At 38.8% G+C, this 26,422-nt stretch overlaps 1 protein-coding gene across 5 annotated transcripts in view; it reads left to right on the top strand.

Moving 5' to 3' along the window:
• Nucleotides 1-4,620: 4,620 nt before the first annotated feature.
• The window catches only part of LOC143300642 (RNA-binding protein 39-like), a 39,741-nt gene continuing 17,939 nt past the window's right edge, over nt 4,621-26,422 (top strand). Inside the window, exons 1-8 of one of the 5 annotated variants that reach the window (XM_076614457.1) lie at nt 4,712-4,753; nt 6,552-6,630; nt 10,514-10,640; nt 12,164-12,225; nt 13,715-13,782; nt 18,357-18,391; nt 22,878-23,119; nt 25,362-25,506. In XM_076614457.1, coding sequence (XP_076470572.1) covers nt 12,188-12,225; nt 13,715-13,782; nt 18,357-18,391; nt 22,878-23,119; nt 25,362-25,506 — 528 coding nt within the window. In that variant the 5' untranslated portion in view covers nt 4,712-4,753; nt 6,552-6,630; nt 10,514-10,640; nt 12,164-12,187. Of the gene's footprint in view, nt 4,754-6,551; nt 6,631-10,513; nt 10,641-12,163; nt 12,226-13,714; nt 13,783-18,356; nt 18,393-22,877; nt 23,120-25,361; nt 25,507-26,422 lie in introns of those variants that run through there. The other 4 variants (XM_076614455.1, XM_076614458.1, XM_076614456.1 and 1 more) reach the window with 4 other exon arrangements.

The raw sequence follows: 26,422 nt of genomic DNA, 5'->3' as shown, positions 1-26,422 counted from the left end.
TCATGTAATCAGAGATGGGGACTGGAATGGCTCAGTTGGTAGAGCGCTGGACTTGAGATCGTGGGGTCCAGGGTTTGTATAGAGATCTCCGCTGTGCCAATTGGTTCACAAGGATTTTTCCCTGGAGTTAACTTTGGTTCTATAGCCATTGCCAACGGGTTTTTCAAATGAGACTATAAACCGAGGTTCTGTGTGCGAAAGCATGTGCATCATTTTGCACATATGTTAAATCCCTTCACCATCTTTTAGCAGAGGAGGCCGTTTAGATTGCCGTAAGTTGACGGTATGGATGGGATATTGACATAGTATGCTTCATCACTGAAGACAGAATATAGCTACCTTGGAAACAGTTGCATAGGCAAACAAATCCCCCCTAAAAGTTGCATACTCCAGTGCCCCATAGTTCCCCCACTTCAGCCCAACTCTTGCAGCAGATTCTGTAGGCATGACATTAGCAGCCTGTCAACAGGAAGATGTAGTGAAGAATTAGTTATAATTTATAGTTGGTGTTTTTTCCATCGACAGTAAAGACAGTTAACATACTTCTATCCATTTCTACAAAAATCGCAAGTCTAAAGAACTTGAAATATATTTTCATCATGTTACGTTTCCATAGAAATTGTTTATTGTTTGTGTTTCTTTTTTCTTTTTTTCTTCTTTTTTAAAAATTGTTATTGGTGGTGCTTTGCATTGGTTTATGAGTTTCCTTTTTTAACTTTGTTTTTCTGTGTTGAAAAAGACAAGTAAATGTAGCTTTAGTTTTTTTGTTTGTTGTTGTTGTTTTTTTGTTGTTGTTGTTGTTGTTTATGAATCTGTGTTGAAAAAGGGAGGTAAATGTAATTTGCATTGTCAGAATTCCTTCACACTCACGTCATGTAAATGATACAAGCATATTGAGGCATAAGCTCACTTAAGAAAGGATCAATAGACATTTACATGTATATAGCACCAGAAGAGACATGAAACAGATAAATATGTGATTTTTTTTCTGTTGTCAGTTCTGTTCTGTTGTGGCTGTGAACTTAAGTGACTGGGCATTAAACTTTTCTATTCACAAGTCTTTCTCATTTTCTTAGAGTGTTTGTGGTTTGTGTGACACTGATTGTTCAGATGAGATAATAAACCAAGGTCCCATGTGTAGCATGCACTTAGCACATGTTTAAAGAACCTACAGCAACTCAAGCTGGCAAAATTCTGTGGAAAGATCACTTTGACAGGAAAACAAATACACCCGCAGAGAGAAAAGAAAAAGTGGAGGTGAGGGGGTGCTGCAATGTGATGATGCACACTCCTCATCTGCTTTTACAAGGAGTAATACAATACAATGCAACACAATACCCATTGTCCACAGTATTATGTACCTATCACAGTGAATCACAGCTTTCTCTCTGTCATTTCTGTATCATTTACATATCTGTAAGGAGTGCCCTCTTTCCCCACTGTCCCCTCCCCCCCACACGCTCCCCCCCTCCACCCTTCACTCATCTGTCTGTATCGTACTCTCTGCATGTTAGTATTGACAGTGACATGGACTGATCATATGGCACTGCAGTGGTGACAACATGATGGGTTTGTGGGCTGAGACATTGTGTGGGGCGAGTGACGAGCCTGTGGATGCACAATTAATTACCAGTTGGATGAATAAAGATGGTATTGTCTAATGCAGGATGTATTTTTTTTCCTGTGTGCATGTGTCCCATGTTACACAGATTCTGCACGAACACAGATGGCGGCCTCTACCCTTGTCATTGTCATCAATCAGCTCGTGTGTGTGTGTGTGTGTGTGTGTGTCCATGCTTATTTACGGTTCAGTGTGTAATAGTGTGTATGTCCATACATATTTATGGTTCAGTGTGTGTGTGAGAGAGACAGGGCTGAAAGGTTTGACACATATGAACTGCATTCACTACTGGTATGATCATCCTTATCCTTCAAGTAGGTCTATTGCATTGCAGCTCTCTCTCTAGTAAGTCTCCATCAGTACAATGTAAGAGCTGCACAAGATGGTCCAGCATTTGCTGTTGATGGTGTAATGTTTTTTGTTTTTGTTTTTTTCCAGTTCATGTAATGGAAATGGTGGCATGCTGGATTTAGAGCAATACCAGGTTATGAGGGTGGTGGGTTCCATTCCTACTCTGGCCCATGAGTTTTATGCTCCTCCCCGTTGGAGGATCATTGTATTGAATTGTCAGTGCACACACACACACACACACACACACACACACACAGCTGAGAGAGAGAGAGATTCAGAAGATGAACTTCACACTTGAATCTTCTTTATTTCCATATGAGTAGGTGCCTTTGTATTGTCAGTTCACACACACACACACACACAGATTCAGCAGATGAACTCGAGATGTGATTCTCGTTTGTTTCAATATGTGCAGGGACTACATACCACACACACACACATACACACACACACACACACACACACTCTCACACACACACACACACACGGACACACTGAACTATGCGCATGGTTTTCGTTTATTTTGATGAGCAGAGGCCATTGAATCATTGTCAGTGCACTCGCATGCACACACAAGCACACGCACACGGAGGGAGGGGGTAGAGTCAGAAGATAAAGTCAGCACATGATTCTTGTTTATTTTGATATGAGTAGGGGCCTTTGTTGCTTCATAGAGAGAGCTTTAGAAGATGAACTGAATGTGATTCTCTGTTATATCAGTATGAGCAGGTTCCATTGCAAGCGCGCACATGCATGCGCACGCACGCACGTGCACACACACACACACACACACACAGAGTCAGAAGATGAACTCATCACACATATTCGTAGAGTACAGCCTTGTCATGTAGTCCAAAACATATACTGGATCTCCAAAGCAACATCATCATTGTCCTCGACCAAATTATAATGAATAGTGAAGAAAAATGCCTCAGAGTCTGTAGACTTTCATGCCCTGCTGTCATGGTGAACTCCCATTTCAACCCCCTCCGCTTCCATGTAAGGGTTGAGTCCTGTCAAAGTCTTCAGTGACAGCAGATTCATGGGTGGTTGTGGTTTGAGGGATGAGGCGATGGTCTCCACTCAGGAGGGGACAATCTCTCAGTCTGGCTCTGCAACCTAGTGATTATTGTCATCAGTAGGAGGCTTTGTAGGTGGTGGTCTGTGCATACTGAATCAGAACACTGACAACTTTACACCACCATAGTGACTTGACAGCAACGCAGGGCCTCCTCTCGTGTATGGCTTACTAGGTGCCTGACATTGATTCTTCTCTGTGGACTACTGGTATTGAGGGTGCAGCAGATTAACCCAGGCATGAATGCATATGATAGGGAACTGAGAATGGTAGCCCATGGAGTAATGCCACTGAAACAGTGCATATGACGGGGTAGCAAAAAAATTAAATTAAATTAATGGCACACAGCTGTGGAGGACATGACTAAACACAGCGTCTGTGAATTCCCACACCACATGTGTGGTTTACAGTATTGCTTACTGTACAAAGAGTACATTGAATTGGAAGATAACATCAGCATGTCAGTTTTTCAGGTGTAACTTGACCTGACATCAGCTGCTCCCTGTGGATTGCCAGCATGTGGACAGCAACAGACAAAAATAGCTGTGCATGTGCACTGGGAATTGGGGATTAAAGATAAATCTGTTGGTGAGTTCATTCCCCCAAAATATAAGTGTTAAGGAATTTTTTTAAAGTGAAATACATTTATTTCCATATCAAAACGCACATTAGATGGGGAAATTTATTTTGAAAGAAATTAGTTTGATTCAGACTTAAAAGAGAAGTGATAATAAAAGTACGTGATCCGCAAAAAAAAAAAGAAAAAAAAAAGAAGAAAACCCATACCATGTAGTTCTAAAAAAAAAATTTTTAATTAAAAAACTGGCTTTTTTCTTTAAAGATGATCAGTGTGACATTTGCATGCTAATTTAGAAGTGAAATACACTCCTAAGAAATTGACTACATATGAATAGTGAATTTAAGTATGTCTCCACGCGTTAAACTGAGATGTAAAATCATCTGGACAGTTAATGTTGTTAGATTTTTTGGGGGGAAAGTTTTCATCCACATATATATATTTACACACACACACACACACATATATATATATATATGGAATATATATGGAGTAATGGTCTAAGGATAACATGTCCGTCTAGGAAGTGAGAGAATCTGAGTGTGCTGGTTCGAATCACGGCTCAGTTGCCAGTATTTTCTCCCCCTCCACTAGACCTTGTGTGGTGGTCCGGACGCTAGTCATTCAGATGAGACGATGTGCAGCATGCACTTAGCTCATGTAAAAGAACCCACGGCAACAAAAGGGTTGTCCCTGGCAAAATTCTGTAGAAAAATCCACTTTGATAGGAAAAACAACTAAAACTGCACGTAGGAAAAAAAAAAGGGGGGGGTGGCGCTGTCAGTGCTGTCCCTGAGGAGAGTAGCCCGAATTCCACACAGAGAAATCTGTTGTGACAAAAAAGACAAATACAATACACGCACATATATATATATATATGATTCTCTATATATATATGTGTGTGTGTGTGTGTGTTTCAAACTCGATCATGCTCCGTAATGTTTCCGTAATGTTGCAGTGTGGCCGCAGCATGGCCAGTGTGCTCTTTACTGTTTTGTAGTTACATGTTTCTAGCCAAAGCGGCCGCCATATTTGTTCTGAACGTCGTTAGAACGGGGTCCCTCAAACGTGCGTGTGCTGAGAATACTCATTGTTGTCGACGCCAAAAGTCTGCTTTTTACCAAAGGTTGGCATGTATCTTTCTTCTGTTATGACAAAGGAATGTCTTCTTTTGATATTTGTCCATCTCAAAAAGATCACTGTCAACAACCACCCAGTCGACCAGATGCAATGCACTGCATGTTTCACACACATTCAGACACTGTCACACACAGTGTGTTTGTTATTCCTGTGTCTGTGTGTCACCGTGTATCATACGCGACTGATGTTGATTGTTTTATTTATATTTGTTCAAACTATTTCTTTTTCTTTTTTTTATATTGTTGAGTTTAAAAATCATACTTACTTATGGTCCACAGGATAATTGTGATTGTGATTATCACTTTTGTCACTGTGTCAGTGTGTGTGTTATGATGTTACACTTACAGTGTTAGTCATTATTCAGTGTCAAATTTTGTCTTGTTCTTTGCCTATTTATAGTATATATACAATATAATATCTACTACTATTGTACTAATTATTTGTAGCCAATTCAGTCAACTTTTGAGTGAGTGATTGACTTTACCAGCTACCAATGTTATTGGATAATATAATAATTATTGTTTTGCTCATCTCTCTCATTTCAGTAACATGGAAATTAGAATCTAACAATGATAGATGGATAATAAATATTAAGTTTGGTGTACATGCTCTCACTGTCCAGAGTCACAGTCTCAAACTCATACCTGTCCAGCATGTTTGGCTTATGAATACTCAATAGTTAAGCATCTCTCCCCTTTCCTGTGTAAGTTTGTTTAAAAGCAGATGTTGTATACACATGTATAGTATTGTTATGTATGGATCAGTCTGCACGCTATGACCCAACTCACCATGAACGAAATGTACAAAGTGAACCTATAGATCTGTAGATACTACTGAACATCAGAACAACCAATGCCAATAAACCACTGAGAAGTGCAGAGCAGTTCAAAAAGAGTATTTTTGCCACCTTGAACAAGTTGAAACTGAGACTTGTCCATTTGGTGAATTGGGTAGTTAACTGACTTGTCTGTAAGTTGTCATCATCGATTGACACTGTGCTGCGCAGTCTCATCCAAACCCTTTGGTTATCTCATGTGTTTGGATGTGCGCGTGTGTATGTGGTAAGATCTGCAATATACAGAAGTGTGTGTGTGTGTGTGTGTGGTGGGACCTGCAGTACATAGGAGTGCATGTTTGTGTGCGTGTATGTGTGTGTGTGCATATTTGTGTATAAATTTATCATATATTTCATTATTTATTTATTTGTTATAATCATTATTTTTTTAAATATTTTTTCTGAACGACAAGTAACAAACACACAAACTTTGGAGTAAAAAATATATGGCTTTATACACAAAGTAAATATGTATACTCAAGCAATCAAACATATTTTAAGTAAGCATTTGTGTGCGTGCCCGCAACATCATTATTATTTGCTGCAATTAGTTATGATTTTATATATATTTGTGTGTGTGTGTTTAAAAAAAAAAGGTTTTTTAGTTTAAAAAAATATGTAAATAGAATTATTTTATCTTATTTCCATTATTCTATTGTGTAATATACTGATAGTTTTTGTGATTGTTATTTTTTTCCCTCAGGGCCTGACTAAGCATGGTTATGGTGCAGGTCAGGCCTCTGCTTTAAAGATTTGGTGTAGCATATGGATTTGTCTAAACACAGTGACATTGTCGAACTGAACTTGCGCATTTGTAAATTTTACCTATGCGTAACTCCTTTAGTTCTAGTGATTCTTGAACTAAAGTGTTTGTGATATTATTTTATCACCTGATCATGGGCTTATGTTATAAAAATTACTATGATGAGGGGTGTGTTTTGTGTTGCAGACTTGGCAGTGAAGAGGGTTACAGAATGGCAGAGGATTTTGATGTTGAAGCAATGTTGGAGGCCCCGTACAGAAAAGAGGTTGGTATCATGTTCAAACCCACTTTGATTACTTGGGAGTTGACACCTCAGTTGTTAAGCATCTTTGTGTATACTACTTGTAGTGTTAAACATTGTTTTTTCTGTTTTGTACTTGGAACAACGACAGTGACGTGAACAGCATTTTTTTCCCCCAATCATCAGACACAGTGAGTTGTCATCAATGAGGTCTGAAGATGAGCTTTGGTTTTTCAGTTTTTTCAGATATGTCAGTGATGATGAATGAAAATTTTATTGGAAAAAAAGGATAGAAAAATTGGTTGCTTTTTTTCTTTTTCTTCAACTTTGCATGTATATATGTATGTATGTGTGTGTGTATATATATATATATATTTTTTTTTTTTTTTTTTTTTATATGATGCTTGCTTTTGTATGTGTCAGTAGTTGACCTGTTTTTGTGATTATTCACTGTTTGTGGATGGAGTGATTCAGAATGCGGGTGAAGACTGGAGATCTGTGCAGGATATTTAAGAAAAAAAAAAGGGGGTGGGGTGGGGGGAATAGAATGGTTGTAGTCATTAGACAGTGACTAAGAGAGGGGAATGTCACTTGACTAGTTTACCTGTTGTGGGTAAGCCTAGCCAGGGGTGAAAGTGTCTGCAGATTGACTTGGATCCTCAAGGAGAGATGGTGGTGGTGGCAGTCATCGCTTGAGGGGAGATGCTGAACATTTGAGTGCGTGCTGACCAGTGGTGGCTTGTGTGACCAGTAAAGGGCATGGAAGGAAGCATCCAGGATGTGCTGTTTCTTTTGCCTTGACTTTACCCCATGATAATGATGATGATAATACTTGTCCGGGGAGGCTGCCACATCACTGTAGTGTGAGCTTTGTGTCACATAGATGAGACCGCATCAGTTAAGATAACAGCAGTCACGAACCTAGTTTAAAATTAATGAGGTTAGATTTAGCACAGCCAGAGTTCTGCAATTACAGCAGTTAATACAACAGTAAATGATGTTTGTATACTTTTTCAAATTGTGTCCATGAATTGCTAAAAAAGGGATTAATTATTCCAAAAAGTAGAGCAGTTTCAGTTGCTCAAGGAGGCGTCACTGCATTTGGACAAATCCATATACACTACACCACATCTGTCAAGCAGATGCCTGACCAGCAGCGTAACCCAACGCGCTTAGTCAGGCCTTGAAGAAGAGCAGACAAGAAGAACTTTCATTCAGGACCACAATCAGTACAGTGAAGACACACAGAAGCATATATATACATGCATATGTACGCATTGGTGTGCTGTTGTTCATGTTAATATATGACACATATAAACATACTGATCCTCACCCTCACACTGCACACACACACTCTCTCTCTGTCTCTCTGTCTGTCTGTCTCTCTCTCTCACTCTCTCTCTCTCTCCATATATATATATATATATATATATATATATATATATATATATATATTACTTCAACATTTTGTTGAGCAAAAGATGTAAATAGCATCCTTGGGTTTTTTGTCAGCTGAAGGCAGGGGGAAATTATGCTGTAAAAAGATTGAACCATAATTTACAGCCATTTTTTCTATCTGAATTAACATGTTATTCAGGCTGCACAGTAGTTTGACAATACCACCTAAACCCCCACCCCACCCCTCATCCTACTCCATCCCCTTTTCTTTTGTTTCTTTAAAAAGAATTTTTTTTTAAAGTTCTAATGTCATTTCACTCTCTCTGTATCTGTCACTCTTTCTCTCTATCTCCATGTGCTGGGGATATAAGATTAAATGTAGTGGCTGTGTGTCAGAAAATACTGTATCACTGAAAGTATGTTGGGGTGTTTAATGAAACTATGATGCTGAAGGTGGGCATAATTTGTTAAATATCCCATGGAGGACCTTGCTAAAATATTTATGAATACAAAACAAAACAATTTTTGTGTGAAATGAGCTGCTAAGAACAACCATGGATGTATAGACAGACATCTTGCATTCTCATTCGAGTCTTTGGTTATGAAGTGTCAGTTGTAGGATAGGTGCCATTTAACTGTTTCACATGACTCCCTTCCTGCACTGTGGGTGTATTTATTGTTGTATTATTATTGATAGTAATAATACTGTAATAATTTATCATGGCCCAGAAAAGGAAAACACATGCATTGCAGGCAGGCTGATGCATGACTATGGATTGCACAGCCCAACACTCATGCAGCAGAACCACAAGTAGGCTTTTGTGACTGATTGTCCTGCTGTTTTGCAGCCATGTGCACTATTAGGGGGAGAGTTGTGTGTATTGGGTATACATGAACTTGAATAATAGACATGTGTCTGTGTATCGCATTAAACACTGATGTGAATTAAGGACCAAGGACAGAAGATAGGTGAAGGGAAGTAAATCATGAAACATAGTATGGATTGAGAAAGCACGGATAGGGATGAGTATGGGACTCTTGAGTTTGCCATCACAAGTTTTCTTGGTAGTTGGTGGAGCGGTTGAAATCCTGTGCGTTAAACCCAGAATATGTGCCTGTATCTCCCATTCAACACTGACGTGAATTATGGAATCTAAAACCCATTCTGAGCCTCACCTGCTGGAGCTCTTGTGCACTGCTGGCCCTGGCCAACCTTAGTCTTGACACCATGAATGTGGGTAATGATATTCACACACAATAATGTTTTATAATATAAACATAGCTTGTCCAAATTTGACTCACTGTTAGTATTGTTAGTAATTTTGAAATCCAGGTGTAATCAGATTCTAGTTCTAAATACACCCTTTCCCTCACTTATCTTTTTCAGTTTCACAATATCTGTTGTCTAAAGTTTTGAAAGAGTAGTTTTATCCTTCCCAAGAGCTCCCATTCCATTTTCCTGTACCCCCATGTCAGCCCTGAAACCAGATGCAGATCATTGCAATGGAAGCAACTCAGCATCTTTGCCACAAGAAGAAAGAGTTTGAACAATGAACTGGATTGATCAACTCATAAAGTACTGGTGTTGAACGGAACTGAAGTTCAGAGTTGAAATCGTTAAAAATTGAGTTAACATACATAATGATATATCAATGGCCTTCATACTCCTGTGCAAAAGGGATTAAATCCCTTGAAGGTCTGCATATGTATTTGTTGACGTGATTGAGTGGGGTGGGGTGGGGTGGGGTGTGGGGACTGCAGCCCGTAACACATTAAACACTGCCAGGATTCATAACATAAGCCTCACAGAATTAGTAAGGAACGTCTAGTGCACTTAACACATGGAGACTGCATTTGTCTTGGTGAAAGCAAGAGCATTTTTCAGTTGTATATATAGCAGTGCTGTGGTATGCAGTTTGGAAGTACATCATATGTGCTACTTCCACAAAAACCAGAGTGAAAAAGCCTAGTTACTTGTACAACTACAGACACTGACTTGAGCAGATAGCATGGTGTGTGGTGAGGGGACCTTGCCCTGTACCAGGGCATTTTTCACTACTTCAGGGAGTGATAAAACTAGTGTTCAGTGAGGTAGTATTACTAGATTCTTGGTATTGATAGGTGTTTCATGTCAATGACTGAGAGAAGCATTACTTGTTAGTTACAGATGATCAGATGTATGAGAGAAGCTTTTTAAAAAAAAATTCTGCATTTTCGTATCAGTGACTATCATCACAAGAGGAAATGGTAAAAAAAAATTTTTTTAATTTTTAAATAAATAAAAAACATTTGAATCTTTTTTTCTTTTTTTCTCATTTTATGTGCGGCAGATCACCAGCATGATTAGAGCTAACTCAGTTAATTGGAATACAGATGCATTATATACCTTTTTTTTATAATTATAATAATTTTGAAGGTTTTTAGTTTTTTGGTTGCATCAAGAATGTAAGTAATAGTATAGAAATAGCAGTGAAAGTGAAAGTAAATGTGGCTGTCCATTTCATCTCAGGGGTACGGATCTTGGCCTGGCAAGAGACAAAAGCGGCGCAAGCAGTGGTGGCCTCAGCTCAGATGGGCGGAACTGCTTAAGACCTTTCTCTAGACCATAGTTTCATCGCACTCCTTGCCCGTAAAGGGTGCTTGTCTTTTTCCTCTGTGTACATGTGTGTTTGTGTGTGTGCGTGCATTGTGAGCGTGATTTTTATGTTTTGATATTCTTTAGCTTTTCAGTAATCATTTGTGATTTTTCTGTGCGCACACAGTTTGGAAATGGATGAGTTTCCATTTTTTGTTGTTGTTTTTCTCTTTCAGCTTTTTATGTTTGAAAGTGTGTTCTCATTTTCACTCGATCCAATTGCAGAAAACTAAAAGCAGTCTGTTCAATTATCATTATGTGAAAACCATTTTTAGTAACATTCTTAGTAATTAATCATTTAATGAAATTGAATGGGACAGTAATATGTAAAATAATGATATAACTAAGTCCTGTGTTGTTGTTTTTTTGGGGTTTTTTGTTGTTTTTGTTTTGTTTTTTAAGAAACCAAACTTTAATTCAAAAACAAAAAAAAGTGTAGAGTTATGCATATACAACAACAAAAAATTATTGATTTCTTTTTTTCAGTAAACTGAGTTCAGGATGTATCAAAATTGTAAATGATACCAAAGGAAAAAAACAACTCAACAACAAAACCAAACACAAAAAGACGAGCTAAAAATCAGTTGGGGTGAAAGCAGTGATCTGTATGAGCTGTGTAAATTGATCATTTCTCATTTTCGTGCCTGGAGCTGAATGGTATATTTAATAAAAGTACCAGGTAATTTAAGTTTAATTGCTGCTTTTCTTTGAATTACTATTGCTGTGGCTGTGTTTCAGATACTGTGGATGGTTGGCTTGTTTTCTGACATTATCTGAGGTGGTCTGCGTAAAGAGGATCATTCATTGTAATAAGATTAACTACTACAGGAAGAAAAGATCACACATATATTATTGTTGAGTCCTCTGATCAATAAAGTGATTATGTGTTGTGTAACTAGTCTGTCATGTAACTGTTTCCCCAAATGTTTGTCTGAAATCAAGCTATAAGAAGCAAGTAACCAACCAGCAAAGTCACACATCAAGACATCAGCTGGCAGAATTTTTTTTTTTTAACTGTTTCTTTATCTTGGAGTAAGGACATGATTGGTAATTCAGTTAAAGCAAAGCTTAATGTGTTGTATGTGTATGTGTGATATAATTATGGCAGTATGAGTTATTTTAAATCTTTAAATGCAAACATGACAAGATCGAATGGGGTGGATGGTTTGAAACAGTTGACTTAGGGTGTCACATTGAAAACAGAGGATGAATGATTTGACAGAACCCCTTTGAGCAGGGGGTTGAGATTTGTGTGTAAACAGGTTGACTTACATGTGATGTTGCAAGACAGGTTTGTTTTGTTGTAGTCAGGAGACAGGGTTGTTCCAGGGCTGCCATGGCTGGTGATGATGGTTCCACACCATGACAATGAAAACGTGGTAAAAACAGGGAGTCCTTAAGAGGTGGACAAGAGAGTGGTATGAAAGTGCTGCCATGTCTGATTCTGAGAGTTGTTGCTATGTCTTCTGTTTGTTCTCACTGCCCTGTGCTGTTCCCTGCTGACTTGCTGTTTGTGGATAACAGGAAGAAGGACAGATTCACACCACCATGTCTTCCTCCTCCTCTTCTTCCAAGAATAAAAAGAAGTGAGTACAGGTCCACTTGGTCTGTGTGTTTGTTCCTGGGTTTACTGGGCGTAGATGTGCATATATATGTGCATTGATTGATGTATATTTGCACATATTGTTGATGTATTTGTGTACTGAGTCAAACATGTAGCACACACAGGGGCAACAGAACATGTTGAAAGCTGTGTACTTTTTTTTTTTTTTTCCCCAGAATATTTCTCTTTTTTTTTCAGTGAGAAATATGGATATGACAGTCAGACCGACATATCCATTGAATGGAGACCTGAAAGGCAAAATGTTGGTCACAGAAAATAGCAATCCAATCACAACTGATCATTGGATTGAGTGAATGAACAGACCATGATTGCCAGCTGATAAAAATTCCACAATGACAGAAGTCACATGATTCGTTTCTCACGGACATGTGTTTTTTCCCCTCATAGTTATATATTTCTTTTGCCATGAAAGAGATGTTTGATCTATGTTGAAGACTGATTCTGTGTTACATGTTATGATCTGTTGTGAGCTGATCTGGTTCCATCTGAGAATTTTGCCTTTTAGGTCCTGGTGGGGGTGAGTGACCATGTTACCAGGTTCATGAGGTTATTTGGTTATTTAGAATAACACACATGTACATAAGATGTGTGTGTGTGTGTGTGTGTGTGCATGTGTACATCTCTGTGTGTATGTTTGTGTATGTTTGTGTGTGTTTTAGTTTTTATGTGTGCATAATATGGTCACACAGCTATGTATGTGTATGCATATTTGTTGGTTGGTAAACACAAACTGATGCAACTGGTACCAAGTGTGTTTCTATTAAACTACTTTCATTTGTATTACAGACTGAGGTGTTGATGGCACTTTTTGAGTACCTTTGACTCCAGCTTTATATCTTGTGCTCTGTCCACATTCAGCATTAATGTTCTGATTAGAAGTCTGGTCTCTGTGCCCACATTTTCTCAGGACTTAACCAATGCGACTGTGTTGACATATTTTCTGAACACCAAAGATTGGTTGCATGCTCTCTCAGTGTATCACAGTGCTTTGGATTACCTCCATGATGCGCTTTCTGGCACACTTGCATCATTGCAAGAAAGACCAATGCACAGGACAGATTCCTGTTGCCACTGCAAATATTTGATGAATTTGCAGCAAGATACTTAAAAAAGAAGAATTATAGCAGGAAAATCAGTAATTATATGTATGAACCTCAGCAATTCCCATTGAGATATCTTTCTGTGTGTTTTTTTGGACAGAGGAGCCAGTGCTGGCTTGTCCTAAAATACAGATGATAAAAGGTAGTCCATAGGTTATTTCCTGTAGTTACACACTTGTGGTTGTTGCTGGTGTTCTGTTTTTTTGAGAGTCATTCTTTTGTCTGCCTCTCTCTCAGGTTGCTTGGCTCATGTAACCGGATGGAGGAGTAACGTTAGACCCCCACCACCAACCACAAGCTCCGCTTTAGTGATGAGATTTCTAATGTGTGCTTTTGTCTTGAAATTTGTAGGTGTCATTATGGGTGTCACTCTGTGATAAAGCGAGAGCTTGAAATTTGCCTGACATTCCCTGCTGAAGGTATGTGTGGGTTGCAGCAAGGGATGCCCGTCTTGGTAAACATTTCTCTTAATGATGACCTCACATGACCGCTTGACTTGCCCCCAGCAGACAAATTAGATGTCTTGGACAACTTGACTGATTGACTGAACTCCTGATAGTACTGAAACAATCAGAGTGTTGCTTTTGGTTCACGTGTGTAAGCAAAGTGAATCTGTGTAATAATCGTAATCTGGTTGTCTGTGAGTGTGTGTGTGTTTGTATGTATTGTATTGCATTGTTGTTGTTTTTTGTCACAACAGATTTCTCTGCATGAAATTCAGGCTGCTTTCCCCATGGAGAGCATGTCCCTACAATGAGAGCACACACACACACCCCCCCCCACCCCACCCACACACACACCCTTTTTTCTTTCTTTTTTTTCTTTTTTTTTTTTCCTGCAAGTGGATTTGTTTACCTATCAAAGTGGATTTTTCTGTAGAAGTTTGCCAGGGACAACCTTTTTGTTGTCATGGTTTCTTTTACAAGCTGTTAAGTGCAGCACATGGGAACTTGGTTTATTGTCTCATCCGAATGACCAGCCTTCAGACCACCACCCAAGGTCTAGTGGAGGGAGAGAAAATACTGGTGACTGTGGGAATGAAACCATTGCACTCTGATTCTCTCGCACCCTTGGTGGATGCGTTACCTCTTGGCCAGTACTCTACTAATATGTATGTTTGTGTGTGTGTGAGTGTGTGTGTGTATATATATATATATATGATATGTATATATATGTGTGTGTGTGCGTCCCCTTGATATTTTTTAACACGTTCATTTTCTCTGGAAATACTTTGTCAGCACCAAATTTTGATGAAACACGGAAAAAAAGATAATTACTTCGACATCAGGATTGTGAACATTTTATTTCGTTTTGCCTTGGGTCATTTCCATTTCACTGCTGGATTAGCATTCGGTTAAATTGTTAGCATTCAGTTTCTCGTCTGCAGTTAAAAGAAAGAGAAATTATGCACAGATCTCACAGAATGACACTAACAATACCATCAGCATATTTATTGCATACAAATATATTTATAAAAAAAAAAAAAGGTTCTAAATTAACTAACATGGATATACTTATTGAGTCGACAACATAATTTAAAAATTCTCCGCCATTTTGCCTAAAAATTCTGTCATTGTGGGAATTGTTCAGCATGCAACAATTACTTACCTACTGTTACGAAGATTCTTTGAGTAGTCAAGTTGAAGAAAAGACAGGAATAGGCTGTCACTTGGATAGATGCAAATATATAAGTTGTTCAGGTATTTGTGAAGTGCGAACCCAGGTTTATGTCTGTTTAGCACATACCAGCACAATATTTCAGAAGATTTACGAAAAGTTGTTTCTTGATGGTGAGCAAAAAATATGATTTGGATCAACTTAAATCGTGTACACAGTGTCAAATTGCAGTTCAGTTGTTAATGTGAAACAAAACTAACCACCCTGAAATAGATTACCAAAAATTGGTTTTTGTATGGAGTAATGCACAAGCGTTGAGTTTTAGTTACAATTTATTGAAGCAGGAAAGTTGTGGTGAAAACAGTGGAAAGTTTGAAACTTTGTTAAGTCTGTATGATTGTAATTTATTTGAAAAACAATGAAATGCTGGATGACGTTGGCTGCTTTAGATGGAATTGTTCATTTTGCAGCACACAACTGAAGGTTAGATAAACAGTCATTTCTGACGGAGAGCAAAACTATTATTTGGATTGATGTATGTGTAAGGCCTTTTTACACCTCCCCGCCCCCTCCAGCTCCCCAGCATTTTTTTTTTTTCATTCTTGTTGTTTTTCAGTACCTGGAATCACACGTGAGCCATGAAGGCTTTTTGTTGGGGTTTTTTTTTCAATTTTTTTTTCATTGTGATTTTTTTTTTTTTTTTTTTTTTTTTTTCAGTCATATTGTGAGTAAACATATGTTCCAGATGTAAATTATCCTCAGCTTATAGATCATTAGATCTTGGCCAAGTCTGACATGAGCAACAGGTTTGACTGCAGGGAAAGTGATAACTGCATTATGCATACTCTTTACTTCTGTTACATAACAAGCACTTTTTTTTTAATGACAGTGACTGAATGTTTCATTTGTGGAAATAATTTAATCAGATTTTTGCTCCAATGTATGATTCAGCACAGTTTGGAAGTGTGGTAAGTTTTGCTTCTGCAAAATAGTTGTGTTTAATATCACTAGTGAAAAAATTACCACTGCTGCCCTTGAAAAAGGTAAAAGGTAAATGACTTTCTCCCTCTTAAAAAAAAAGAAGAAGCTTTTTTAGTTAATATTTGGAACCAGAAAATATGTCTTTATCAGTTCATGCCAACATTTTTGGGGTCAGAAGGTCTTTTTCTTTTAAACTACAAGTAACATAGCAACATAGCCAATATTTTTTGTTTTAAGTTACCCAGAGATAATCAAGTGAAGAGATAATCAACTCAAGAGTTGATATTTCCTTGGGCTGTACAGTTGTTCAGACTGACTAGATCAGACATTTGTACACAAGTATATATGTTTACAGAGATGACTTCCAAACGGAACTTCATTAAAACGAGAGTGTATTTTGACAATTGTAGGGAATCCTCTCAAGACACTTGTCTGTATGTATGTGTGTTAACAGAGATTAGTTTTGAATGGGGTCTCTTTGCATGAGTGTGTGTTAACACTAAATTACAAGGATTCTCTTTGAATGGGATCTTTCTACAATATGATGTGTTTACAGTGATTCCTACTGAATAGGATCTCTGTATGTGTGAAAATGTTTTGATGAATTCCTTTTAAGTAGGGTGTCTGTATGAATGTGTGCCAGCACGGATTCTATTGAAATGGGATATCTGTATAAGAAGAATTTCTTCTCCGTGAGATCTCTGTGTAAGTGAGTGTGCACAGGGAGTTAAAGTAGGATCCTTGTATACAATTCCTTCTGAATGGGCTCTCTGTATATGAACATGTTTTCAGAGAATCTTGATGAACAGGATCTTTGTGATGAGTGGTTGTTTACAGTGATTCCTTTGTGAATGGGATCTCTGTATACAAGAGTGTGTTTACAGGATACCTTGGTTTTACACAGGTAACTTGATTGCCAGGGTTAATGTTTAGAAATGATCAATAGATGAATGAGTGTGGTCCAATGGAAGAAAATATCTGCGCTTTTGGGTCTGTGCAGATATCATGTGAAAAGTGTAAACACTGACTGCATCTCTGGTCAACAGAAAGTCCTGAATCCATAAATAGGATGATCTCTGTCTATTTTCCATGACCTGTTCAATAATTCAGTAAAGTAATTACAGGTTGAATGGTCTTGAGTCTATTTTGAAATGTTAAAACTAATTGGATGTTTTGTTTGTTTATTTCTACGGACAACTTGGAGACTGGAAACTAGGTTGAGTATTCACAACACTTTGCATACAGAATGAAGCCAAGTTTAGTTACCACCAGAGACTTTGTATGAGAGGGGGTACTCCAGGCTGGCTTATTTACCTGTCTGCCTCTGATATGGGTTTTTTGTTTGTTTGTTTGTTTGTTGTTTTTTTTCCCATATTTATGTTTTCTATTTTTGTTGAGTTTGTCCATGTTCTTTTTCTTCATACATCTCTATCATTTTTGACTCACTTGTGTAAACAAAGTGAGTCTATGTTTTAACCCGGTGTTCGGTTGTCTGTGTGTGTGTCTGTGTGTCCGTGGTAAACTTTAACATTGACATTTTCTCTGCAAATACTTTGTCAGTTGACACCAAATTAGGCATAAAAATAGGAAAAATTCAGTTCTTTCCAGTCATCTTGTTTAAAACAATATTGCACCTCTGGGATGGGCACAAAAAATAAAAAAGTTATATTTATATTTTTTGTATTCTCTAAACTTGGCACTTTGATCTGATATTCTGACCCAACAACAAGAGCAGTCATTATTATCATTTTTTGTTCAAACAGGAACTTCTTTTGCTAAGCATGGAAGTTTTATTTATTTTGCAAACGTTTTGGTGCAGATAGTAAAAAGGGAAATTACTCTGTAATTGATGCTAGGGGATTAATTCACTTTAAACTGATCTTTCTCATCTTAAACATTACATTTTGAAATTATACACAATACATAAAAGGCTTGGATATTTTTTTCAGTGTATCACAAGTGAGTCTTGAAGGCCTTGCCTCTCTTGTTTTAACATGAAAACTGTGCCTACTGTCTCCTGGTGCTTTCTTTTCTTTCTTTTTTTTAAACCTATTTTGGGTAATTTTTTCTGTTCCTGTTTTCTTTTTGTTATGGCTCACAAGTAAAATGTGGAAGGTGAACATCAGGCTGAATAATATCACCTGCTTCACACCACATTATTTTTGCTTGTATTTTATATCCTGAGTACAGGAAAGCTTTTAATGAATAAACCACATAGACATACTTCAGATGTCCCCTTTCAGCATGACAGCCCTTCTGGTTTAAGATGATTTGCAAGAGGTCACATTTGTTGATTTTTGTTGCCAGACTTTGCTTTGTTTAAAAACAACAGCAGCAAACAAAATGACATTGTGGACAGATGTGGAAAGCAGTTGTTCTTTTCTGTTTCTAACAGGAAGAAAAGAAGCAGGAGCCGCAGTCGTGAAAAAAGGTAAGCTTGGGCTTGAAGCAGAAGGGAGGGAACGTAAAGGTTGGATGGCAACATGGGTGGTAAGATAGGGAATGTAAAGGTGAAATGGCAGTGTGTGGATGTTAAGAGTGTGAAGGTTAAACTTAAATGGCAGTATGAATGTTAAGAGATGGAATGTAAAAGGTTAAATGGATGTTGAGAGTAAGATGTAATGTTCAGATGGCAGTATGAATGTTAAGAGAGGGAATATAAAAGGTTAAATGACAGAATGGATGAGAAGGAATGTAAAAGGTTAAATAACAGAATACATGTTAAGAAGGAATATGAAGGGTTAAATAGCAGTATGGATGTTCAGAGAGAGGAATGTAAAAGGTGAAATGGCAGTATGGATGTTAAGAGAGAGAATATAGAGGGTTAAATGGCAGTATGGATGTTAAGAGAGGGAATGTAAAAGATTAGATGGCAGTGTGGGTGTTAAGAGAGGGAATGTAAAAGGTGAAATGGCAGTATGGATGTTAAGAGAGGGAATGTAAAAGGTGAAATGGCAGTATGGATGTTAAGAGAGGGAATATAGAGGGTTAAATGGCAGTATGGGTGTTAAGAGAGGGAATGTAAAAGGTGAAATGGCAGTGTGGGTGTTAAGAGAGGGAATGTAAAAGGTGAAATAGCAGTATGGATGTTAAGAGAGGGAATGTAAAAGGTTAAATGGCAGTGTGGGTTAAGAGAGGGAATGTAAAAGGTTGAATGGCAGTGTGGGTGTTAAGAGAGGGAATGTAAAAGGTGAAATGGCAGTATGGATGTTTAGAGAGGGAATGTAAAAGGTGAAATGGCAATGTAGGTGTTAAGAGATGGAATGTAAAAGGTGAAATGGCAGTGTGGATGTTAAGAGAGGGAATATAGAGGGTTAAATGGCAGTATGGATGTTAAGAGAGGGAATGTAAAAGGTGAAATGGCAGTGTGGGTGTTAAGAGAGGGAATGTAAAAGGTGAAATGGCAGTATGGATGTTAAGAGAGGGAGTGTAAAAGTTTAAATGGCAGTGTGGGTGTAAGAGAGGGAATGTAAAAGGTTAAATGGCAGTGTGGGTGTTAAGAGAGGGAATGTAAAAGGTGAAATGGCAGTATGGATGTTTAGAGAGGGAATGTAAAAGGTGAAATGGCAGTGTGGGTGTTAAGAGAGGGAATGTAAAAGGTTAAATGGCAGTATGGGTGTTAAGAGAGGGAATATAGATGGTTAAATGGCAGTGTGGGTGTTAAGAGAGGGAATGTAAAAAGTGAAATGGCAGTGTCGGTGTTAAGAGAGGGAATGTAAAAGGTGAAATGGCAGTGTGGGTGTTAAGAGAGGGAATGTAAAAGGTGAAATGGCAGTATGGATGTTAAGAGATGGAATGTAAAAGGTTAAATGGTAGTATGGATGTTCAGAGAGAGAGAATATAGATGGTTAAATGACTGGATGTTAAGAGGGAATGTAAAAGGTTAAATGGCAGTGTGGGTGATAGGGAATGTAAAAGGTTAAATGGTAGTATGGATGTTAAGAGAGGGAATGTAAAAGGTTAAATGGCAGTATGGATGTTAAGAGAGGGAATATAAAAGGTTAAATGGCAGTGTGGGTGATAGTGAATGTGAAAGGTTAAATAGCAGTATGGATGTTAAGAAATGTAAAAGGTTAAATGGCAGTATGGATGTTAAGAGAGGGAATGTAAAAGGTTAAATAGCAATATGGATGTTAAGAAATGTAAAAGGTTAAATGGCAGTATGGGTGTTAAGAGAGGGAATGTAAAAGGTTGAATGGAAGTGTGGGTGATAGGGAATGTAAAAGGTTAAATAGCAGTATGAATGTTAAGAGAAGGAATGTGAAAGGTTAAATGGCAGTATGGATGTTAAGAGTGGGAATGTAAAAGGTTAAATGGCAGCGTGGGTGATGGGGAATATAAAAGGTTAAATAGCAGTATAGATGTTAAGGAAGGAATGTAAAAGTATAAATGACAGTATGGATGTTAAGAGAGGGAATGTAAGAGGTTAAATGGCAGTGTGGGTGTTAAAAGAGGGAATGTAAAAGGTTAAATGGCAGTATGGATGTTAAGAGGGTGATTTTAAAAGATTAAATGGCAGGATAAGAGAGGAAATATGAAAGGTTAAATGACAGTATAGATGTTAAGAGGGATTACAAGGGTTATGCTTCCTTGAGTTACTGATACTGATACAAGGGTCAGATGGCTGCATGGATGTCATCAGTCATCATGCGATGTCGCATGAGAGCTTTGCTGATGACACACAACTTTATCAGTCGGCTTCCATAGCTGAATTTGATGCACTGGTGACTCAAACACAAGAGTGCATTGCTGGCCTAAAGGACTGGATGACTCTCAACAAGCTGCAATTAAATGATGATAAGACTGAATTTATGATAACCTGTCCAAAGAAGTTTCGTCAGCATCCTTCCTTTCCTGGCTCTGTTCTGATCAATAGCACACCTGTTTCACTTTCTCCCTCTGTTCGCAGTCTTGGTGTAATCCTGGACCAGTCTCTTTCCTTCCAACAGCACATTTCGAATATCTGTAAAGTTGCCTATTTGGAACTGCGTAGAATCAGCTCTATCCGCCACTATCTCTCAACCGATGCAACCAAGACACTTGTATGCTCTCTGGTTCTCTCAAGATTGGATTACTGCAACTCTCTTTTGGCCGGCCTTCCCAAATACCTGTTAGACAGACTCCAACGAATTCAGAATAACGCTGCCAGACTCATTTGCAGAGCTTCTAAATTTGACCATGTTTCTCCTCTCCTTCAGTCTCTCCACTGGTTGCCTGTTTCTGATCGAATAGACTATAAGCTATCCACTCTGACCTTTTCTGCAGTCAACGGATCTGGCCCCAAGTATCTTTCTGAACTCATCCATATCTATACCCCGTCTCGCCAGCTCCGTTCTTCCTCTGATACTCGACTTCTCAGGATACCTCACGTCAGAAGTAAGACCTATGGACACAGATCGTTTTCTTTTCAATCGCCAAAGACGTGGAACAAACTCCCTGATAACCTCCGTCATTCTGATTCCCTCGCATCTTTTAAATCTCGTCTCAAAACTCACCTTTTCCCTCAGCAATAAGTTCAATTGTGGCAGGTCCACTTCCTTTTCGTTAGGTGTGCTTGACTATGTGTGTATACATATGTATGTGTATATAACTACATGCATGTATATGAATGTGTATTGTGTGTGCGTGTGTTTATGTAAGTTTGTGCCTGCCTATGTGTGCGTATGTGTTAGGGTAGCTGTTAGATACACATGTATGTTAAAATGTATGTATGCAGTGTGTGTGTGTGTGCGTGCATGCGTGTGTGTGTGTGTGTGTGTGTGTGTGTGGTCACATTTTGGTGTGTGTATTAAACATAGATATAATGTTTTATGTTATCAAAAGCGTTTTTGTAAAGCACCTAGAGCAGATTTCTGGATAGTGTGCTATATAAGTATCCATTATTATTATTCTTATGGATGTTAAGAGAGGGAATGTTGAAGGTTAGATGGCAGAATGGGTGTTAACTCATTCTGATCCGGGTAGAAGTTAACTTGTACCATGGTTATTTCCCTTATGGACCTGGTACAAGTTTCTCATACCAATACACTATTCTGATTTTACTTGGTGCAGTAGGTGTTTTAAACAGCCATTTCGGGAGCATGAAGATGAAGCTTTGTTTGACCGATTAAATCGAACAATTTACCATCAATTTTCACTGTTTTAGTGAACAACCCTACTTTTTACTGCAGTGGTCTCATGTAGTGTTGGTTCAGGGAAGTTGTAGCAGGCATGTAGCTGGGGGGGTGGGGTGTAGAATGAGTTGAGGGAGGGAATGTAAAACAAGCGGATGGAAGTTATGAGGGAATATAAAAGGTTAAATGGTGGGAAGGCAGGGAATGTAAAGGGTGAAATGGCAGTATGGTTGTACTGAAAACTCTCCACACAAACAACAAAAGGGGCGGTGATAACTGGGCTTCACCACTGCTGATATAACATCAAGTTAATAGATTCTCACATTGAAGAAGTAGATGGATATGAAGAAACATTGAACAATTGAATAATGTGGCCAGTAGAATACTGAGATATATTCTTCAAGTATATGTTTCCTTTCTGTCCTTATTTATGAAGAAAGATTTTTGGATCCAAGTCAGGAAATCTATTTTTTAAAAAGATTAAGGAAAAAAAAAGGATTGGAGGAGAGCAATAATCCTGCAGAATTGTTGATATACTGTTTTAACATTGACAGATGAAACATTGTGATAAATATTCATTTGGCAGTGTCATCAAACTGATAACAGAAGTGTGTGGGTGAAAACAGGGAGAGAAATGTTCTGAAAGTGTAAAGATGTAAACAGAAACGCTTTTTTTTAGTCATCAATGTAAACAGAAACTTTTTTTTTTAGTCATCGTGACAGTGGAAAGTGTGAAGATGTGAACAATGACCTCTTTTTTTTTCTTTTTTTTTCTTTTTTTTTTCTTTTTTTTTTTTTTTTACAGTCATCGCGACAGTGGACGTGAAAAGCGTTCTCGGAGCAAAGAACGAGAGCGGAATCGTGGCGGCGAGCGACGTGAAAAACGGCGCAGTCGGAGCCGAGAACGAGAGCGGGGCCGCAGAGATGAGAGGGAAGGGCATCGGAGCCCAGCAGGTCGGGGAAGAAGGGGTGGGTTCCCTTTCCGTCGTAGTCGTTCCAGAGAGAGGCATGGCGGCAAGAGAGGAGGCAGCCCTCCTAGTCAGAGGTAGGAAGTGGTGTATCTTCTTTGGAGTCCTCGATTCTGGAAGACTTTGTTTGAATTTAGTGTCTCAAATTATTTCATTCCTCTGTGTTTTTTGTGTGTTTTTTTCTTCTTATTTCTATTTTATTCAGTTTAGCTTCCAGTGGCCCCATTGGGGGTGCCGGGGGTCTTTCAGTATAGATAGTATCCCCACCTTCTGGAAATTTTGTGCTAGAAATTTCCTCTTTTCTATCACTCTCTTTGTTTCTGCCTATTTTCTTTCTTCACTGTTGTCTTCTTTTTCTGCCTTCCCAGTCCATTCCCCTTTCTTTTTACAAGCAAGCCTTGACACTTTATTCTCTTTCCCGCAGTCTGTGATGTACTATCTGTGCTGTTTTTCTCTGGCAATTAGGTAGTGAGATGTAAACACTGCAGTGTCATTTGCCTATATGGCCTATTTTATGTATTTTTTGTTTGGCTTTGAAGTATTGTTTTTTCCTTTTGTACGGTTTTTTGTAATGTGGGGATGATAGATTAAGCAGAATGGCTGGCGTCCTTGGCATGGCCTAGTTTTATTTGCCATAAGGAGCTAAATGGTTGGGATACTGTGTCATGAACTGTGTTTTGTGGGTTTGTATTAGTGGGTTTTTTTGTGTAGATGTGACAGTTTTGTGTTGACGCAGTTGAGCATTTGTATGATTTGACAGTCCTGATATGGGCCTGTGTGGTCGGCTGGACTTTAAGAAATAAGAATAAGCTTCCAGTGTTCAGTGTTATATATATATATATTATATATATATATATAAATAAATTTTGGTTCCAGTGTTTGGTTATTTTGTGTGTGTGTGTGTGTGTGTTTAAAAAAATTTTTTGTCTAACATTCAGATTTGTTTCCAGTGTTCAGTGGTTTAAAAAAAATTCAGTTTAGTTTCTAATGTTTAATTTTTGATACATCTGCATTCTGGAACAATGGAAACAGAATTTTATACTGAAAGAAGTTATGGTCATCTGCCAGTGATGTTTGTTATCATCTACTTGATATGATACTTACCCACTTGCCGCAACAGACTAATCCATGGAAATGCACACACACAAAATTTGTGACAGCAGCAAAAGTTGGTTGACATTTCACTGCATTTCTACCCACTTTGTTGAATGTATAACCTTCAGTCACATACCTTGGGGAGCCTTAGAGAAGGAGAGAGATATATATATTTCTTTACTGCAATAGAAAAAGGAGTAAATCTGCTTGTTATTTGTACTAAGGGTGTGTTGGTTTTGTTCTCACATAGAGCAGTACTGTGTATAGTGGGTACGCTGGAGTTGAAGAAGAGGGGGAGAAAATCCATTTTAACCAGCCGCCGTGGCAAAGTGGTTAGCGTCACGGACTGACGGCTGGGAGGACGCGGGTTCAAATCCCAGCGGAGGTGGGTTTTTCGGCCCGTGGCCGGCTCTTATCCAGAGTTGAGTGTGCTGTGGGCTTAAATGGGGAGACTGGGACCACACAGTCGAATGTCATCCACTTCAAGGATGCGTCTTTGGGTGTGTTGCTCTAATTACCTGACCAACACTGCAAGTGTCTGTATCTCTCGGGCCTGGTTAACACCAGGATATCATTATGACAGGAAGCGTAGAGTACAGCCTTGTCACGCAGTCCCAAACCAAAATGAACCTCCATAGCAACATCGTCATCATCATCGTCATCCTCCTCCTCCTTCATCGTCATCAATATAAACAAAATAGTCTCAAAGTCTGTGGCCTTTCATGCCCTGCTCTCATGGTGACCTCAGTTTCGATACCCCTCCACTTCCGTGCTTGGGGTGAGTCCCGTCAATGTCGTCGGTGTCAGCAGATTCATGGGGGGCTGTTGTTTGAGGGACGTGGTGGCGGTCTCCACTCTGGGAGGGACGCTCACTCAGTCTGGCTCCGCGACTAAGCCATTATTGTCGTTAGTAGGGGGCTTAGTAGGTGGTGTCCTAAGTACGTTAAAACAGAACAGGCACCACTGAACACCACCGAAGTGACTCAGCAGCAGTGCAGGGTCTCCTCTGGTGTGTAGCCTCCTGGCAACCTAACATTGATGGTTCCCTGTGGACTGCCGACGCTGGAACTGCGATGGACAAACCCGGGTGTGGCTGTGTATGGGGGAATCTAAATGAGCGTCATGGGAGTAATGCCACTGAAACAGTGCAGATGATGGGGCATCAAAAAAAAAAAAAAAAAAATCCAACATTTTGTGTGTGTGTGTGGATTGTGTGTGTGACAGGGGTGGTGAAGAGCAGCAGTCCCATTTGGGTGGCACCCCTGGTTTGACGCCAGAGGAGAGAGATATCCGCACTGTGTTCTGCATGCAGCTTGCTGCCAAAATACGTGCCAGAGATCTGGAGGAATTCTTCTCTTCTGTGGGAAAGGTTGGTTCCATCCGAAGTTTTTATGACTTTTATTTGTTAAGAATTATGTCCAGCTCAGTGGATGGTATTTGTTAGTTAGCAGTACAGTTTTGTTCAAGTGCAAGAAGTGCAGGACAAAATGCATAAGGTGTGTGGACACTGCAGGACCAAATCCCTAGGATGTGTGGATACTGCAGGACCAAATTCCTAGAATGTGTGGATACTGCAGGACCCAATCCTAAATCCCTCAGGTGTATGGATAATAATAATAATAAAATAATAATAAAATGTAGGCTTATATAGCGCAGTATCCCCATCTCAGATAGGGCTCAGCGCGCTTTACAATAAAATATACAAATTTAAGACTAAGTATCATAAAATATGTACAAAGTCAACAGTTTCACATGACATTGGCTAAGATATACATATGTAAGACTAAATGACATAAAATGGAAATGACACAGGTGCATCACAGTCTCAAATCACACAGGTGCATATCACACCAAAACAAAGCACATCACATTCACCAGTGTCAAAAATAAACACCAGGGAACCAGGTATCACGAAAAACACACCAAAATCATAACAGATGCATACAATTGAACACAAAGAGCACATTCAGCAACAAAAATCACAGCAAGCATATGCAGATGGGAGAATTTCAGTGAGAAAAGTACAGTTTGAAAAGATATGTTTTGAGTGCTGTCTTGAATGCGGATGTTGGGGTGTAGCGGAGGTGTGAGGGCAGTGTTCAGGCGCAACAAAAGAAAAGGAACGTTCACCATAAGTTTTAGTACAAATCTTTGGAATGGACAGTGTGTGCTTGTCATTTGAAGAACAGAGTTGTCTGGATGGTGAATAGACAGAAAGTAGATCTGAAAGATAGGACAAGAATCATTGAAGAAATTGTGACAAAGGACTGAGAGTTTGTATTGTA

The sequence above is a fragment of the Babylonia areolata genome, chromosome 26, assembly GCF_041734735.1.
Source record: "Babylonia areolata isolate BAREFJ2019XMU chromosome 26, ASM4173473v1, whole genome shotgun sequence".
Classification (NCBI taxonomy): domain Eukaryota; kingdom Metazoa; phylum Mollusca; class Gastropoda; order Neogastropoda; family Buccinidae; genus Babylonia; species Babylonia areolata.
Note: the sequence above shows the minus strand (reverse complement) of the source record. Positions and strands in the feature narration are given on the sequence as shown.